General features: G+C 42.8%; 1 protein-coding gene across 1 annotated transcript in view; it reads right to left on the reverse strand.

Annotated features, from left to right (window-relative positions):
* The window catches only part of LOC147113426 (factor VII-activating protease-like), a 103129-nt gene that overhangs the window by 48782 nt on the left and 36755 nt on the right, over positions 1-17592 (reverse strand). Inside the window, exons 5-10 of the mRNA XM_085996124.1 lie at positions 10500-10616; positions 6441-6560; positions 5663-5834; positions 4932-5026; positions 2030-2288; positions 368-510 (exon numbers count right to left, since the gene is read on the reverse strand). Coding sequence (XP_085852250.1) covers positions 368-510; positions 2030-2288; positions 4932-5026; positions 5663-5834; positions 6441-6560; positions 10500-10616 — 906 coding nt within the window. The remainder of the gene's footprint in view (positions 1-367; positions 511-2029; positions 2289-4931; positions 5027-5662; positions 5835-6440; positions 6561-10499; positions 10617-17592) is intronic.

Below are 17592 nucleotides of genomic sequence, written 5' to 3' on the forward strand. Positions count from 1 at the left end.
TATACAGTTGTGGTCACTGCCGGTACTACAGTATACAGGAGCTGTAAAAGTAGTTCTGGCTTAAAGGCACATACACTACAAAAATGGAGCATGCTTATGCCCGAGTTCCGAAGCTTTGCATCGGGATTGCCAATTTGTAAAACTACTCCTTATTTCGTCAAACTGTATGAGCATCTCAGTATGTATAGCCCGTAATTGGGTTTATCCATAGAGTTACCTAGGCATTCCATCAAACAGGTAGAGGAAAAAACTGATCATTTTTCTGAAATACTTCTTACCAAAATGAATCCAGTCATCCGGTAATAGCTGTGTCTTTCCAGCTGGCATCTCCTTAACTGATAGACTAGAAAGCAAACAGTTCACTCACCAAGGTCGTTGTACAAGGCGCTCTCTGTTTCTCGATAGTCTGGATGTGCAATAATTTGCTCGACATCGAACTTCTGTTCATTTAGTTCTGTTTGCTCTATATTGTGTTTCCCAAGTAATACTTGATAGTCCCTGGCTTGTGTGCTACAAATCATTGGGGTGGTAAAAATAATCACATTTTCATAGGAAGTCAGTGCACATTCCATTATACATTCATTTGCATCACAACCTATGGAAAACACCACAAGTTTGTACTGGCTGGTGATTAACAAGGCCTTAATTGCCCTTAGCAATTAAAATGAATGATTTTAAAGCAATAATACTACTGAAATGTCAAAAATAATTCTATTCTTACCATTATTATCTCTTTCTTCCATATTCTCTTTTCTAAATTTTCTGTTCTATAATCTCCATTTCATTTTACTTTATTTTTTAAATGATTTCTTATCTATTTTTACAGTATACTTACCTTTGCTTTCACCAGCTCATTGCTCATTTTTGAGCTGGAACTCATTTTAAAAGTGTCTCTTGAAAAGCATTTCAAGAGGTTAGCATTTGCAAACATGCACACAACAAAAGGCTGAAAGACATACATCAAGTCCATTAATGCACACTTCATTCATGAGATGGAATGAGCTCATGCACGGCCTTATTCAGTCCCTATGAATGCTAAATCAGAGAAGAAAGAACTGTGGTTAATTTCAGGAAAAACTCTGGGAAATTGCTCCCTGACCGAAGGCAATCAAGCAAGTTCCAGGAGACCATGGGCGTGCTAGAATATTGCATAAGCCGGGCATAAGAATGATTGCTCACTCATAAACATGGCCTGAGAAATTGGTAAACGTCTGTACCCAGAACCATAAAATTGTTAACAGGCAGTTGCTTTAAAATTGTGTTTGTACCTCATGATAAGCAGTGCATGTGATTTGTTACTGCCAATGCGATGAATCTTCCCCACAGTTTAAACAGAGAAATTCAAAATACAGGGAGCTGGACCACGTTAAAAAAAACTCTGATATAAATGGAGCATTATTTGAGTCCACATTGAATGAGACTGTATTCGTCCCTCAGTTCAATCTTGTTTGAGGGGACTGTGTCACAAATGGGCGGAGAGTTGCTCCATATTCCAAGCATGGATTGATAATGTTGAGAACCCAGATTTGGAATCAAGTTCCTTTGACTTTTCTGGACAGAAATACGTCTCAAGATGATCTTCCGGAACAGTTTACGATTCAACATCTGTTGATGACTACTTCTTCCTGTCAGACAGCCTCAACAGAATTTGATCTCCTACACTTAGATGGACCTTCTTATTGATCAGTGACTTCAAGAACAGCTAGAAAGCTAAAAAAAAAACACCATGGCCATTCATTTACTCATTCACAATTGCTACTGGTCTCATCCAGGTGGTTTAGCCTCTAAATATAAATAAAAACTGGGAAGACTTAAGCTCTAGAAATGACCAGCTTCCTAATTATCTGAAAGTGCCCAACAAAGCATCACCCGGTGCTTATCCAGGCATTTTTCATTCAAATGTAAAAGTAATTTTTTTTTAAATAGTTATCACTAATCCACATCCATAATCTACATTAAACTCTAACTACCATTCCTCAGCTCCTCCAGATTAGACTAATACATCTATTATTTGTTTCTAAACACATACCTTGCCTCCAAGCAGTGAGCTGCAGTAAGGACCCAACAGGGTGTGATCAAGGTTCCTCCACATTGGTGCCCTTCATCATAAATACTTATTGGAGCTTTTAGTTGCAGAGATGCCTGCCAAGGGTGTCTGCCACGAGTTGTCTTTCTTCCAGCATAGATGCGACTTAAATTTCTTCTTAATGCTACTTCTCCACAGCTTTCAAAAGTCGGAGTTAGCACAGGTGTAGGGACAAGTTCAGTTTCAGGTGCTTCAGTAGTTTCTACATGAAACACAAAATGGTATTGGTTACTGTCAAAAGGGTTTTAGTTCTAATACCTTGCCTATGAAGTAACTAACACTAAGCTATATAATGCTGAAAAAGGAAAAAAAACTTGCATTAAAAAGCACTTCATCATTTCTCTCAGAAACATCTCAAAGTACTTCACCCATACAAATCATTATTTAGGCGGCAGTTAGAATATTGTGGGGAAGTCTCCGCTTGTTTCCGTTAGTTTTGCGCCCAGATTCCAGCACAATCGGCTGAACCAGCGCAAAGGATCAGGGAATTTAATACGTAGGCGAGTTAAGCCCAAAACCACTTTCCCACATATCAAAAAATATTTAATTTACTAACAAACTGCCTAGTATACACCCCAATACTACTATAAAATGGTTCAGTATAGTTTTTTTTTTAGTCATTTTCAGTGATTTTAAATCAGGTTACTTACAGGTGGAGGACTGGACACCTTTATTAAAATGCTTAATTTTGGTGATAAACCCATTTTCAGCTGTGTCAATAAAACTGCACCAGGTTATCACTCTTAAATACATCAAGGAATACTTTTTAATGAAAAAAAAGCAATTACAGGAAACTTTGTGATATCCGGCACCGACGGGACCGAGCTGTTGCCGTCCCATCAAAACTGCCGGACAAACCAGCGCTAATGTTAAAACATATGGAGCTTTTGAGCTCCGTATCTAGCAACAAACCCTGTTGCTTAGCAACAGCTTCTAAACAGTCAGCCGTAGCTTGCACGCGTCTCTGTAGCTAAGCAACAGCTTTAGCTAGACCTTGCAGAGCCTGACTGGTGAAAAAAAAGCAACGAAAAGAAAAAAAACTTACTGAACCGACTCCTGAATTTTGCCGGTGGATCGAGCATTCCGGACAGTTAACCTCCAGATAAACCAAAGTTTCCTGTACCCTCTATTACGCTGCCCGATTGCGCTGGTTCATGGAAGATTTTACGTTTGTGATTACACAAATTAATTTAGTGGAAACTTGAACTCTAGCCTAACCAGTGCAATTTCAAGCACATTTTGGGTGCAATTTCCTGAGCGGAAACTCTACCTCACAGTGTCCAATTTTGGGTGTCGTACTTTACGATGGATGTCAAAGCCATGGAGAAGCTGCACAAGAGATGCACCAAGATGATACCAGAGATGAGAGACTTTTGTTATGAAGAGGGACTAGAGAAATTGAGGCTCTTTTCATTAAAACAGAGAAGGTTAAGAGGGGTGTCTGAGAAAGGCATCCAATACAATGAAAGGTGCTGCTAAAATGGTTAAGGAAATAAGGGTGCCTCAGAAATTTAAAAAAAAATCCCATTTGCCTTCTGCTAATTTTTGAAATACAACTGACCAACCTTTGAATGTAGAAATCCTGAGCCCCCGCATGCCTAGTAATATTAGGTGCCAAGGAATCACGCGCATCCTTGGTTTCTAGCATTGCTAAAGGGATCAATAAGAGAAATATGGAACCCTGCTAGATTCAGATTCAGCCCCAAATTCTGACCACCGCTTCCCCGACCCCCCCCCCCACCTCCACCCCATGCCGTGCCACGAAACTGCTTTTGCCAGTCCCAGGAATTTTGGAGCCAATTTTTTCATGATTTCTCAGTATAAATACCATATAACAAAGGTTGTTTAATCACAGACTTTCTGTCACAGTCTTTCTTTGCCCTATAATCTAGAATTTCTGTCTGAAATAACAATTAAGCATATTTTAAATTGGAAACCTTATCTGACAAAAGAGCTTTTAAAATTTAGTCCACATTTTGTTTTCAAATCTATGGAAAAACAAAGTAACTCAGAAACCCTGTTGCCAGATAGGGGAAAGATTTGCTTCAAGTTGTACACTAAGAGAATTAGTGCAAAGGAAATTCAGAGGAAATTCTCCAAACTGCACAAACTTAGACTACAGTATCTTGAGAATTTCAGGCATAGATGTAGTTAGCAACTCCCTTCATCGGGATTGTGGCAGTCAGCAGGCCAGCACTGAATAGCGTTGATGTGAAGAGGTATGAATATTCTGGAGATTTTGTTTGATTACCTTATGGATTCAAAGAGCATTCATCCAATGCTTTCTCTGACTCCTGGCCTGTGCCTTACATGCTGATTGTATTCAATTTGGGTTGTAATGAGAAAATAAGGCTACGTAGGAACAAGTGGTCTCGCATATAAAAGAAACTTGACAAAATGTGTCAATTCAATTCAATTTAATTTTTATTCGTCATATATGCAGCAGACGTGTGTACTGCACAATGAAATGTTGATTTTTACGAGTCCTCCCAACATTGGAATAAATATGGCATAACAATGATAAAATACTAATAGAAATACAGTAATAATAAATAAAACAGTAATAAATAATAATACATTATACGTTCATGAGTCTTATGGCCTGGGGGTAGAAGCTGTTTCGAAACCTGCTGGTACGAGACCATATGCTTTGGTATCTCTTACCGGACGGGAGCAGGGCGAAGAGGTTGTGGCTGGGGTGGCTCGCGTCTTTAATGATTCTCAGGGCCTTCCCCCAGCACCCTTGAAATGCTATTATTTAATGATCAGGTAAGCAGTATATAATATGCTATGACATGCTGTAGTCAATCATACACAATACCACAAAGGTTTTAACTGTACGCACCTCTCTGGCATTGAGAGATTGCACAAAAATCCCATTTCAATTTTCCATTTTGTTCTTTAAAAAAGCACCAAGGTTTATTGTCATCATCAGGATTCCTGATCAAAGATAAAGTTAAAAAATTATGTCAGTTTTAGCCACTTGTATTATGCTGAAAATGACTTCCATTCCTTTTGATTATTGTTGTTATTGCTATTTTCCCCTTTACTTTCTCTCAGCACCAGTTTTAATTCCAAGCTTCTTCCTTTACTAGGGAAAGTGAGGTGCATTTCAGCTGGACTGTACTTGTCTGTTTTATCCTCTTCTACACCCCCCCTCAGGATGAGCATTCCATTGAAGCAAACTACAGGTCCTTCCTACAACTACTTTAAGAAAAAGGACCCAACATGGCTGAAAGCAGCTTATCCAGCAGCACCATCTTAAATGGGTGCTCAGCTATAGTCTGGCATTGAGAAACCATGACTTAAACACCCTTATTTGTGGTTTTAATATGAGGTGAATGTACACCTGGTATGCAACCACAGGCACTTCTCCCCCATATTATTACGTGCTGTGTGCACCTGATGTAAAGCAAGCCACAGGCCTTTGCATCTGATATTGTGGGTTTCTCATAGCCAATGTGCTTCAGGTACTGACCAGTGTATTATTGGCCCTAAGGTAACACCAGGTCAGGGTAAGGGCTGGAATTAGGCTTAGTGACGACTAAACTCAGAGTCTTTATGGTATATTTTTACCTGCAAAATCTGTGATCTCCAAGACCATTTTCTTCAGCTTGGTCCCCAAATATATTGATATTTTTCCTTAGAAGCAAGTGCGAACTCCAGTATAAACACATTTTCCCCTGTACTGTTACACTGACATTGCCTCTGTAGGTTTCACCATTTCCCTCATAACAGTCATTGGATTCTGTAGAATATTAAAGCCAGAGTTACATGTAGATAGATATAAGTTCAACAATATCAAATATTCACCTTAGGGATGAACATTATCCTAGCCCAAAAACTCAGACAATCTACATCTGACTAGTATTAAACCAGAAATCATACAAGATTTTGCTACTGCTTAATCAAAAATAAGAAAAAAACAATTATAGGATATTATCAATCTTCTAAGATCACTTTAGCATTACAGATTTTACCAATGGGTAAAAATAACAATGGTAGTGCATTTGCTACAAACAGGAAAAAGCTAGTTCCAAATGACTGATTTGGAAGTTTTAATTGAACTACTTTGATTGTATTTAAATATATGTAAATAAGGACATCCATTGAACACAAATAGCAAACACTGTTGGAGATACTCAGCAGGTCAGGCAGCATCTGTGAAGAGAGAAAGAGAGTTAATGTTTTAGGTCGATGACCTTTCGTCAGAACCAGTTCTGACGAAAGGTCATCGAACTGAAACGTTAACTCTGTTTCTCTCTTCACAGATGCTGCCTGACCTGCTGAGTATCTCCAGCATTTTCTGTTTTATTTCAGATTTCCAGCATCTGCAGTATTTTCTTTTTGTTACCTGTTTCACAAAATGTCCCTGTGAATGATTTTGGACAGGCGCAAGTGAAACTTCTTCTTGTTCTGCCCCTTCTGCAAGTTCCTCCATTTTTACAAGGGCTTATTGAACATGTGAGAATTGCTAAGAGGAGATGGTTGGGAAACATTGTTTAAGTTTTGTAACATCTCCAAAGAAATATACATTTCAGACTGTCACCTTTCCTTTAGGTGTTATTGATTTTTTTTTTCTACTTTGAAAGTGTTTAAAGTACAATAAAACAAAAGTAAACCCCCGGAGAAAAACATATGAGCAGAAATTGGTCTCCATTGTGCCCGTTTTTTGGGCACTATCTCTCACGCCTGGCTTCCCCTGGAAGTGCCGGCTGCCAATTCGTCAGCCGGTGACATCCAAGTGTCTGGGGCGCCCACTTAAAACAGACGTTAGGCCCACTGAATATGCTAATCAGGGATGCAATGCCTGCTAGGACCTTAGAAACATAATAGAAACATAGAAAAATAGGAGGAGTAGCCCATTCGGCCCTTCGAGCCTGCTCCGCCATTCAATATGATCATGGTTGATCCTCTATCTCAATACCATATTCCCGCTCTCTCCCCATACCCCTTGATGCCTTTTGGAGCTAGATTTTTTTTAAATTTTTTTAAAAAGAGATAGATAGATTTCTAGACCTTGCTGCCAAATTCGGCATAAACTGGGCAAAATATGTACTACACATGCTCTGTTTTCTTGCTCTGTATCTACAGAGAGTACTTATGTTAATGTGGAGCCAGGAGAAGCAAGGGGGTGCTCCTCCTGAGTCCACAGCAATAATGTGAGCCTCTCCCAGCCTGTACTTGCCACTCCTCCCGTTTGCATCCCCCTCTCCCAGTACTTACCTACAGGACATCTCCACATCTGAGCCTGCTGAATTTTGCAGGGCCCTGAATAGCAATCTGCATTAGAACACCCAATTGGCACCTGCAGCCTGCCAGTTTTGTAGATGAAGCCCAGGGGCCAACTTGGAGTGAGCCTTGGACCTTCCTGCCCGTTAGGGAATTGGCTTTTTGGTTTAGCTGGTGCCGAGTAGGAAGAAACCCAACCCCCACCAACAGGTCCATTCCTCCAGGTTCCATTAGTGAACCAGGCTGGCTGCTTAATCATTAACAACACCCTCGACTACTGCAGCTCGGCCAAATATCAGACTACTGAGTTAACCACAGAGGATGGACTTTGTTCCGAACTTCTGAATCAGTCATGTCATCTTGGAGCCACTTTGAGCCCACTTACTCCCCCCCCCAAGGAGGATAGTCACTAGTTGGCCTTTAGGCAACTGTCAAGAATGGGTTTGAGTCCTTGCTAGATGGACAACAGGCACCAGGAGCTCCTCACGAGTTTCATTTACAACGCATTAGCCCAGGTACAAAACCTCATCTTAGTTCACAGTACACCCTGGCTTGTTGTCATCTGCAAATGTAATTACATTGCATTGAGACTTTGAGAACATAACATAAGAACATAAGAAATAGGAGCAGGAGTAGGCCAATCGGCCCCTTGAGCCTGCTCCGCCATTCAACAAGGTCATGGCTGATCTGATCCTAACCGCCAATCCACTATCACAGAACCATCTCCTGAATCTAACAGAATTAGACACACGAAATAGGAGCAGGATCAGGCTACATGGCCCCTGGGCCCGCTCCGCTACCCACAGGGCCATGACTGATCCGAACCTAGACTCATGTCCAAATTCCTGCCTGCTCCCCGTAACCCTTAATTCCCTTTACTTCTAGGAAACTGTCTATTTCTGTTTTAAATTTATATAATGATGTAGCTTCTACAGCTTTGTGGGGCAGCATAGTCCATGGACCTACCACCCTCTGAGTGAAGTAGTTCCTCCTCATCTCAGTTTTGAAAGAGCAGCCCCTTATTCTAAGACTATGCCCCCTAGTTCTGGTTTCCCCCATCATCGGGAACATCCTCCCCGCATCCACCCGATCCAACCCCTTCACAATCTTATATGTTTCAATAAGATCGCCTCTCATTCTTCTGAACTCCAATGAGTAGAGTCCCAATCTACTCAACCTCTCCTCATATGTCCATCCCCTCATCCCCAGGATTAACCGAGTGAACCTTCTTTGTACTGACTCGAGAGCAAGTATGTCCTTTCTTAAGTATGGGCACCAAAACTGTACGCAGTATTCCAGGTGCGGTCTCACCAATACCTTGTACAACTGAAGCAATACCCCCCTATTTTTATACTCTATCTCCCTAGCAATGAAAGCCAACATTCCATTGGCCTTCTTAATCACTTGCTGCACCTGCATACTAACCTTTTGAGTTTCGCGCACCAGGACCCCCAGATCCCTTTGTACTTCAGTACTTTCCAGTTTCTTGCCATTAAGATAATAACTTGCTCTACGATTTTTCCTGCCAAAGTGCATAACCTCACACTTTCCAGTATTGTATTCCATCTGCCAAATCTCTGCCCACTTACTTAGCCTGTCTATGTCCCCTTGCAGGTTTTTTATGTCCTCCTCACTCACTACTTTCCCTCCCATCTTAGTATCATCTGCAAACTTTGATATGTTACACTCGGTCCCCTCCTCCAAATCGTTAATATAGATTGTAAAGAGTTGGAGACCCAGCACTGACCCCTGTGGAACACCACTAGTTACTGGTTGCCAGTCTGAGAATGAACCATTTATCCCAACTCTCTGCCTTCTGTTAGATAGCCAATCCTCTATCCATGCCAGAATATTACCCCCAATCCCGTGATTTTTTATCTTAAGCAATAATCTTTTGTGTGGCACCTTGTCAAATGCCTTTTGGAAGTCTAAATACACTACGTCCACTGGTTCCCCTTTATACACCCTATATGTTACTTCCTCAAAGAACTCCAGCAAATTTGTCAAACATGACTTCCCCTTCATAAAACCATGCTGACTTTGTCCTATTAAATTATGATTATCCAAATGTCCTGTTACTGTCTCCTTAATAATGGACTCCAAAATTTTACCTACCACAGATGTTAGGCTAACCGGTCTATAGTTTCCAGCCTTCTGCCTACTGCCCTTTTTAAATAAGGGTGTTACATTAGCAGTTTTCCAGTCTGCCGGGACCTTTGCGGAGTCCAGGGAGTTTTGGAAAATTATTACCAATGCATCCACAATCCCTACCGCCACTTCCCTCAAGACCCTAGGATGTAAGCCATCAGGTCCAGGTGATTTATCCGCCTTGAGTCCCATTATTTTACCGAGTACCACTTCCTTAGTGATTTTGATCGTGTTTAGCTCCTCCCCCCCTTTAGCCCCCTGTTTGTCCAGTGTTGGGATATTCTTAGGTGATTTATGTATAGCAGGATCAGGGAGTTGAGGGGGGGGGGGGGGGGCGTTGTTCCAAAATAGACCCTTGATGCACCACAGTCAATAGCTCCTCTCTCTGTGGCCCAGATCCCCTCACAACTATCATCGACTTTTGTAAAAAGAGTTTCCCATGGAAATTGATCAAAGGACCTGTGGAAGTTAAGTTGCATTATATCATTTGATTTATCATTCCCGTCATATTCAAACTTCATTTGAGTCCCTGAGGGTTTTAACTTTCTCCTTCACTACCCTTTTTGCTGTTATATTATTGGAAGAACTAATTAGCGTTATGTTTTACATCTGCTGTTATATTCCTTTCCAGTTTTCTTTTGCCTTCCCTAATTTTTTGACTGACTTCAATATAATCTTGTACTTGGATCAATGTTCCATCGCCTTCCTCTCTTCTCAATAACAGCTTTGTAATTTTTTTTCTCTTTTATTTTTTCTCACTGATGCATTTTGGAGCATTTTTATTCATTTTGCTTTGCTGCGCTTCAACACAAGGGGGTGATTCGGTGAGTCAACACTCCCAGTGGGGAGTGCAGATATCTGTCAGGGGAGCCCTGGATTGTGGAGTCACCTGCATGAGCTCCTCTCGCATGATGGTTTCGAAGGATGTCCTTTTTGTCTTTGATGGATTTCTTGACAATATTTCACAAAGAACTGTAGAAAACAAGAGCGCATATAGGCATATCATGTTGAAAAATATGACTGGTTACCATACATTTTTTGCAGTTCGGTGGTTTGAATGGGTAGTCACATTTGCACTTGTGGTATGGTGGAACAGTGTTAAGGACACACTCTCCATGTTTGCATGTGTTCTTCCTACAGGGATTGTTCACTGCAATTTAAAGAACAATGTTTTAAAATGTGTCCAGTTGTTTTCCTCCTCACTTACCCTTTCCTGTTGTAAATTGGGATGTGATTTGGACCTCAGACATCTATAAGAATTAATATCAGTCAACCACAAGCATGGAATTAACGAGGGCGTTGGTGAGGTTTAACAACGAGTTATGAATCAGAAAGAACTTGCATTTATATAGCGCCTTTTACACCCTCACAACATCCTAAAGCTCTTCACTGCCAATGAATTACTTATGAAGTGTAGTCACCACTGTATTTTAGGGAAATAGTTTAAACCCAATATGAAGCATCATGAATGTTGTCAGATTGTGGCCAATAACAGCAGATAAGTGTTTGCCTACCATCTTTAAGGTTTCATAAAACAATAAATAATATTTGAAAGCAAAGCAAATTACAAATATAATTTTGGCACGGTTGCTTTTCTATTGTTATTTAAAAGCTAATATTACTGAAAGAAATTTAAACAGTACAGCAAATGAAAGGTATGTCTACAGAATTCTATCACTTAACCTCAAGGGTAACGTTACAACCTCCTTAAATGATACAAGCATTACACCAAAGACCAGCAATAATAATAGATCCCAAATGTGTTGGATTGAACAGATTATTGGAGATTTGTAGCTAAATGTGGTACAGGCATCGTGAGTTGTACTCCAATGGGAAGAAAACAAATTGGAATGTGTCTGCTATGTTGACTACTCTGCGTGTACAGCTAAGGTTGGTTATTCATGGCTGCATGTTTGGATTTGTTCTGTAGAGGAACAATAACCCTTGTAAATTTCAATGCCTTACCATGTCTCTAACAATGTGTGTTGTGTGTATTCTTAAATCAAATTAGCAAGAGATAAAAGACGATAAGCAAATGAGCAGTCAGGCGAACCCCAAGGCTCATTTTGTCATCCTTATACATAACACAAAAGGATGACACTGGTGCTAAAATTCAAGGATATTCAATGTTTTAAAACTAAATTATGTTCTTCTTTGGTTTTGTACTTTACCCTCTCTGTTTCTTTGCATTTTCTTAAATAGGTTTCTGAGAGCACTGATTTTCCTACCCTTATATTCTTTGCTTCTTAAGTAATTTATTGGATTAGGTTTATCTTAAGTTCAACCTAGCTGTGTATGCTACGTATTTTATCTGCGGCAACTGTTGCAAAACTAACACCCCCGGATGCTGCCTGACATGCTGAGTGTTTCCAGCATTTTCTGTTGCAAGACTAACACCTCCTTCATGAAAATCCAGTAAGGTAACATATGGAATTTAAACCGAACCCTCTCCAACAACTCATCATCAATGGAAACCACTCTCCTTGTTACTAGTTTTCTTTTTTTTCCCCCAGAATGAGCATGGTAGCCTATTGGTTATGGTACTAGACTAGCAACCCAAAGGTTCATAACCCTACTGTGGCAAGTTGTGAAAATTGAATCAATGCCCCGGAATTTGCGGGTGTAATGACGGCAAAACTGTCAGCAACTTCCGGAGTACCGCACTTGTGCAGCTAAACACGGAAATCCAGAAGTTGCCGACAGTTATTCCCTACTCTTCCACAGGGTGTGCTGTTGAACTCCCCCACAGCCAGCAATCAATTAAAATCACTGAATTGATGAGAACTTAAGCTTCTACGCTGGAATATCGCGCTTAAAACCCCCTGAAAAAGTTAAGCCTTGTTAAATGAGGTGTAACTGGGTTTTTAATGGCGTACTGAGTCATAATTACTGCTGAATAACCGCTCTGGCCCTGAAAAACTAATTTTATATCTGTGCAATGTCAAATTTCTCCATTATGATAAAATTCCATGTTTTTTCCCCCAATTAAAAAAAAAAATTGTTTATGATGTTTCAGCTTCTACCTTCATCCCATGTGTGTGTCCCAATCTTTATTTTGCTCTCTGTAAAAATGATTAAAAAGTGAAGGAAAATCAGTGCATTTTACTTCCTGGATTGCTGTCTGTGGTTTATTAGGCAGCTTGAGAAAATCCCTGTTGCTGGACGCTGGAGATCCCCTAGACCTGGGGTCAGATGCAAGTTAACGTCGGGAGAGGTGAAATTGACGCCACAGAGATCACGCGATCTTCGAGGTCAGCGGCGAGTGCCATCACTTCGACACTGACCGCAAAAGCTGCTGGATTATTGTAAAAACTTAACTGTTCACCAATGTCCTTCAGGAAAGTAGAACCTGCCACCCCTGCCTGGTCTGGCCTCAAGTCCCACACTATGGCCGCGATTTTCCCAGCGGAGGCGGGTTGGCTGGTCGGTGGGTTCCAGTCCTGCTGCTGTTTCAGCCGCTCCGAAATAACGATGTTCATTTAACTGGGCTTATTAAACCCGCCATGCGCACTACCTGGCCCAATTAGTGTGCTGCTCGCCTCTGCTGACGTCTTCGATTCAGGTGCATTTAAGGGGCCCATGTAGCCTTTGGATTTCATTTCCTTTCTGATGCTCCTGATAACTGGTCTTTGGAAGATGACTGCTGTAAGAGAAAAGGCTGCTCCTCGATTTGATGATGACTCCCTCCATGCTCTTGTGGAGGGAGTAAGAAGGTGCAAGGAGGTTCTGTACCCTCCCAATGGCCGGAGGAAGCCTCCTCAGCACATGAAGGCAGCCTGGCTGCAAATTGCTGAGGAGGTTAGCGTCAGGTCATTGTGTTCACGCACCTGGGTTCAGTGTAGGAAAAGGTTCAATGATCTGCTACACTCAGCAAAAGTGAGTATAACATCACACTTACCTTCAATCTGCTTCCCATCTCCTCTCATCACCTGCACCCTGCATTGTCAACCTACTCCTTCACATCCCAACTTACACTTACATCCCTTGCACCCTTAACCATCCCTCTCTCTCTCTGTACAGAATCACTTCACCATCCTACTATGCACCCTTCACACTAGCTCTCACTGTTATGCAATGACAACAACTAACAATGTACAGGGAGGCTCCTTGGTATTGGCACCTCACTCCATCTTTGTCTCCCTCTAAGCATCTATGTTATGGATTCTTTACACTCACTCCATCAATCTCGCTGAAACTCTACTTGTGACCCTCATTGCAGGAAAAGAGAGCCCACAATAAGGGGGAGAGGGACAGGACAGGAGGAGGCTCACCTTCGATGGCGCATTTAACAAATGCTGAGGAGGTTGCTCTCGACATCTTCGGAGGTGCAGAGGCGCTGGAAGTGGGGGACGGAGAGACGGGCGCAGTAGAGCAAGCTGGTAACACATTAGATTTGCAACCCTCTCATTTAGATTGCATAAGTGACTGAGATGGCATCTGATGTTCATAGAGATTGACTTCTGATCATCTGCATAATAGGATATGTCAACTACCTAAATATCACATGTCTAACTCATGTCTTTACTCCCCCACAGGACCATTGAAAGCCCCCGTCCCCAATGTCTAGGAGGAAGAGCCAAACGATTCCTCAGAGGAACCTGCAGCCTCTGAGGGAGCAGCGTCACCAGAAATCAGCGCAGCCAGCACCAGCGCAGAGACGCACACCTCGGTGGGTCATTCGCGACATAGAGTAGTGTTGTCACCTGGTGTATCACAGCCCACAAGTGAGTGTCAGCAAATGGTGGAGACAGCGACAGCAGTGGAGAGTCACCATCGGAGGCTGCAGAACTCTCCTAGCTCAGCTCAGCTGCATGTAGACGCTGAACCTTGGGGACCATCCAGGAAGAGAGCGGTGCTGGAACTTCAGGAACAAGTGCAGGAGTCTCTGACAGGGTTTGCATCCACGGTAACTGAGTGTGCAGAGAATGGAGGAGTCCATCTCAAACATGAGCAATGCCGTGGTGCACGCAATGGCGAATGTAGGTGCTGCCATGGAAAGGATGGCAACCTCCACGGAGAATATAAATCGCCAGACTCAAATGAACATGGTGACTCTTCTAAATAGGTGGTCTGCTATGGAGGATAGATGGGCATCTATTGAGGAGAGGAACCAGAGGTACATGGACATCCCTGTTATGAGGACTATCAGTACAGAGATGGGTTCTCATGGCCCTACTGATGTGCAGCAAGGTGCTCTCCAGCCACTTGCTAGCAGTGAAGTGCAGGTGACCCATGAGAAGGATGTTGGTGGTCCACAACAAGGAAGTGTGGGCTCCTCTCCAAGCGCTCACACTCCTATGCCACTGCGGAGCCCTCGGTCAGAGCCCAGGTTCCGCACCCAGCAGAGATGGCCGTCTCAGCCCCTGCACAGCTGCAGGAGGAGCAGACTGTTGCGGAACCCTCCCAGGCTCCAAAACCTAGAGGATGCCCGCCAAAGTCGTCTAAGCAGGCGCAGCATGGAAGTGAGCAAGGTGCCTGTACATCTGCTGAAGCCACAGGGGAAGCACCACGTAGAAGCACGCGAAAGAGAAAGTTAACACACAAATAGTCACAAGGGTAGTCACTTGGGTGTTTTGACCTCATACAAAGTAACATTTATCACCGTGATTTTAAATGTATTAAAAAAAAATGCAATGGCAAAGATTCAAAGAGTTGGCCTCTGTGCTCAGAAATGGAAGTTGCACAGTGAGGGGTCAGGGCTGTAATGATGGTGGTGAGAGTGAATTGAAACCACAATTTATTGTACAGATGCTGTAGGTGTGTTAAGGTCGGCCAGGCATTCATTTCCATGTGCCAGCCACATGTGGCTGATGTGTAAAGTTACGCGAATCTGGCAAGGATTAGTGTATCCCTTGCCTCACGGCCAGCAATATGGTCGCGTGCTGGTGGAATTGGCACATCTGCCTCCGCAAGGTGTCCCTCATTTGCTGCCTCCTCCTCCACTTCCTCCTCCTCCTCTTCTGAGGAGGCTGTGTGCTGTGCCACTTGTTCCTCAGGCAGTGGTAAGCCACGCTGCTGTGTGATGTTGTACAGGGCACAGCAGACCATGATGATTATGGAGACCCTGGCTGGTGTGTACTGTAGGGCTCCACCAGATCTGTCGAGACATCTGAATTGCATTTTGAGCAAGCCGATGGTTTGCTCTATGATGCTTCTGGTGGAAATGTGGCTCACACTGTACCGCTCCTCAGCTTCATTTGATGGCCTCCTCAATGACGTCATTAGTTACGTCTTCAGGGGATAGCCCTTGTCTGCAAGTAGCCATCCGGAAAGTTGGGTTGGCGGATTGAAGAGCTGAAGCACAGTAGACTGCGGCAGGATGAACGAGTCATGGCAACTGCCAGGGAACTTGGTGCAAACATGCATAATGTTCTTCCTGTGGTTACACACCAGCTGGACGTTAAGGGACTGGAAGCCCTTACGGTTCACAAATACAGCTGGGTTGTGATGGGGTGCCCTAATGGCCACATGTGTGCAGTCTACGACGCCCTGCACCCTTGGGAAGCCTGCCATATTTGCAAAGCCAACTGCACGCGCAGTTACACTTGCTTCATCTGTGGAGAAGTGGATGTAATTGTGCGCCTTTGCAAAGAGGGCATCGGTAACCTGCGTGATGCAAGTATGTGGGGCTGACTGGGAGATGCTGCTGATCCCTAGAAGGACCCTGAAGCAAAGAAGTTGAGTGCGGTGCTGACTTTGACAGCCACTGGTAAGGAGCGTCGACCCGTTCCTCTGGGCTCCAGGTGTTGGTGCAGCATTGTGCAGATGTCAGCGACTACCTCTCGCGAAAGTCTCCGCCTCCTTTGGAACTGCTGCTTACTCATGTTGAGGAAGCTCATCCTCTGCCTGTAAACCCTGTGTTGGGGGTATCTCCTGTGGCGCGGTGCAGCCCTGCGCTGACGCCCTCTGCCCTGTGCACTATCAGGTGGGTGAGGAGGAGGTTGGCGCTCCTGTTGCTGCTGCTGTTGTACCTGGTTCTGCTGCTGCCGCGGCTGCTCTTCCTCCGATTCTGAGGACCAGGATGAGAGGGTATAAATGGTTCCCATTCCACTGGTATATATCTCAGTTGAGGAATAGATGTTATAAGCACTCAGTCAATGTGGGGAGAGGGCTTTCCAAGGAGGTCACAGTGCATATGGATCTCAGCTTAAACACTTACAAGCTCAACAGACCTGCAAAATGTGTTCCAAAACCTCAAAACACAAAGTTCTGATATCTGAAAGTCAGCCATGTTGCAGGTCCGCTTTTATGCTGCAGGAGCAGCTGTCAACAATTCAACAAGTTGCTGAACCCGCCACAATCAGCTGGCGTGTTTGGCGCACGATGTGCAACACGCTGAAAATGTAGTAAAATGGGAAGAGCCTGTAAAAATGGAATTATCTAGGTAGTTAACAAGCTGGGTTCGCAACCCGCCGTCAATCATTTGGATTTTAACTCCCGACCCGCCTCCAAACCCGCCCTCTGAGCACTGGCAAAATTGCGGCCTATGTAGGTGACTCTTGCTGCCCACAGGACAACTAGTGATGGGTAATAAATATTGCCTTACCAGTGTCACCCACATCCCAAGGACAAATAAACATTAAAAAACCTTAGCGCTAATTATTTAGATTTAATGTTCTGCACTGCAATACGCTGTATTGATGGTCCCATAAAATGACTTTTTATATTGATCTAAATTAGACAAAATAGATTTTGTCTATTGGTCAGCACTTCTAAAACCTGAAGTTTTCAGTCATTAGTATTGTTTCATGATTGAACACTTATTAGTCATCATCCTCGGTTCCGAGGGACTGCCTAAGAGGAAGACGACTTAATATTATTAATTATTATAAACAATATACAGAAATGTTCCAAAAATATAATTTGGAACAGTATATTATTCTCCTTCAAACAGAATTTTCTGCTATACTCAGATCATGCTGTGTACAAAGAGAATCGAAAATGTAGAGTGCATAACCTATTGTCATCTTAAAAACATTCTGCCACGTGTGCAATGCCATAATGATTGACAGGTTGGAATACCAGAAGAATAGAAAAAACAACGCTAAATCAAATTTAGTATAGCCCAAATTTAAGTATCTTAGAGGGTGCAGCGGGCACTGAATGGCACATTGCCCTTTTACCAA

This window comes from Somniosus microcephalus, chromosome 8 (genome assembly GCF_052327205.1).
Source record: "Somniosus microcephalus isolate GS21.2 chromosome 8, FLI_Smic_1.0, whole genome shotgun sequence".
Classification (NCBI taxonomy): Eukaryota; Metazoa; Chordata; class Chondrichthyes; order Squaliformes; family Somniosidae; genus Somniosus; species Somniosus microcephalus.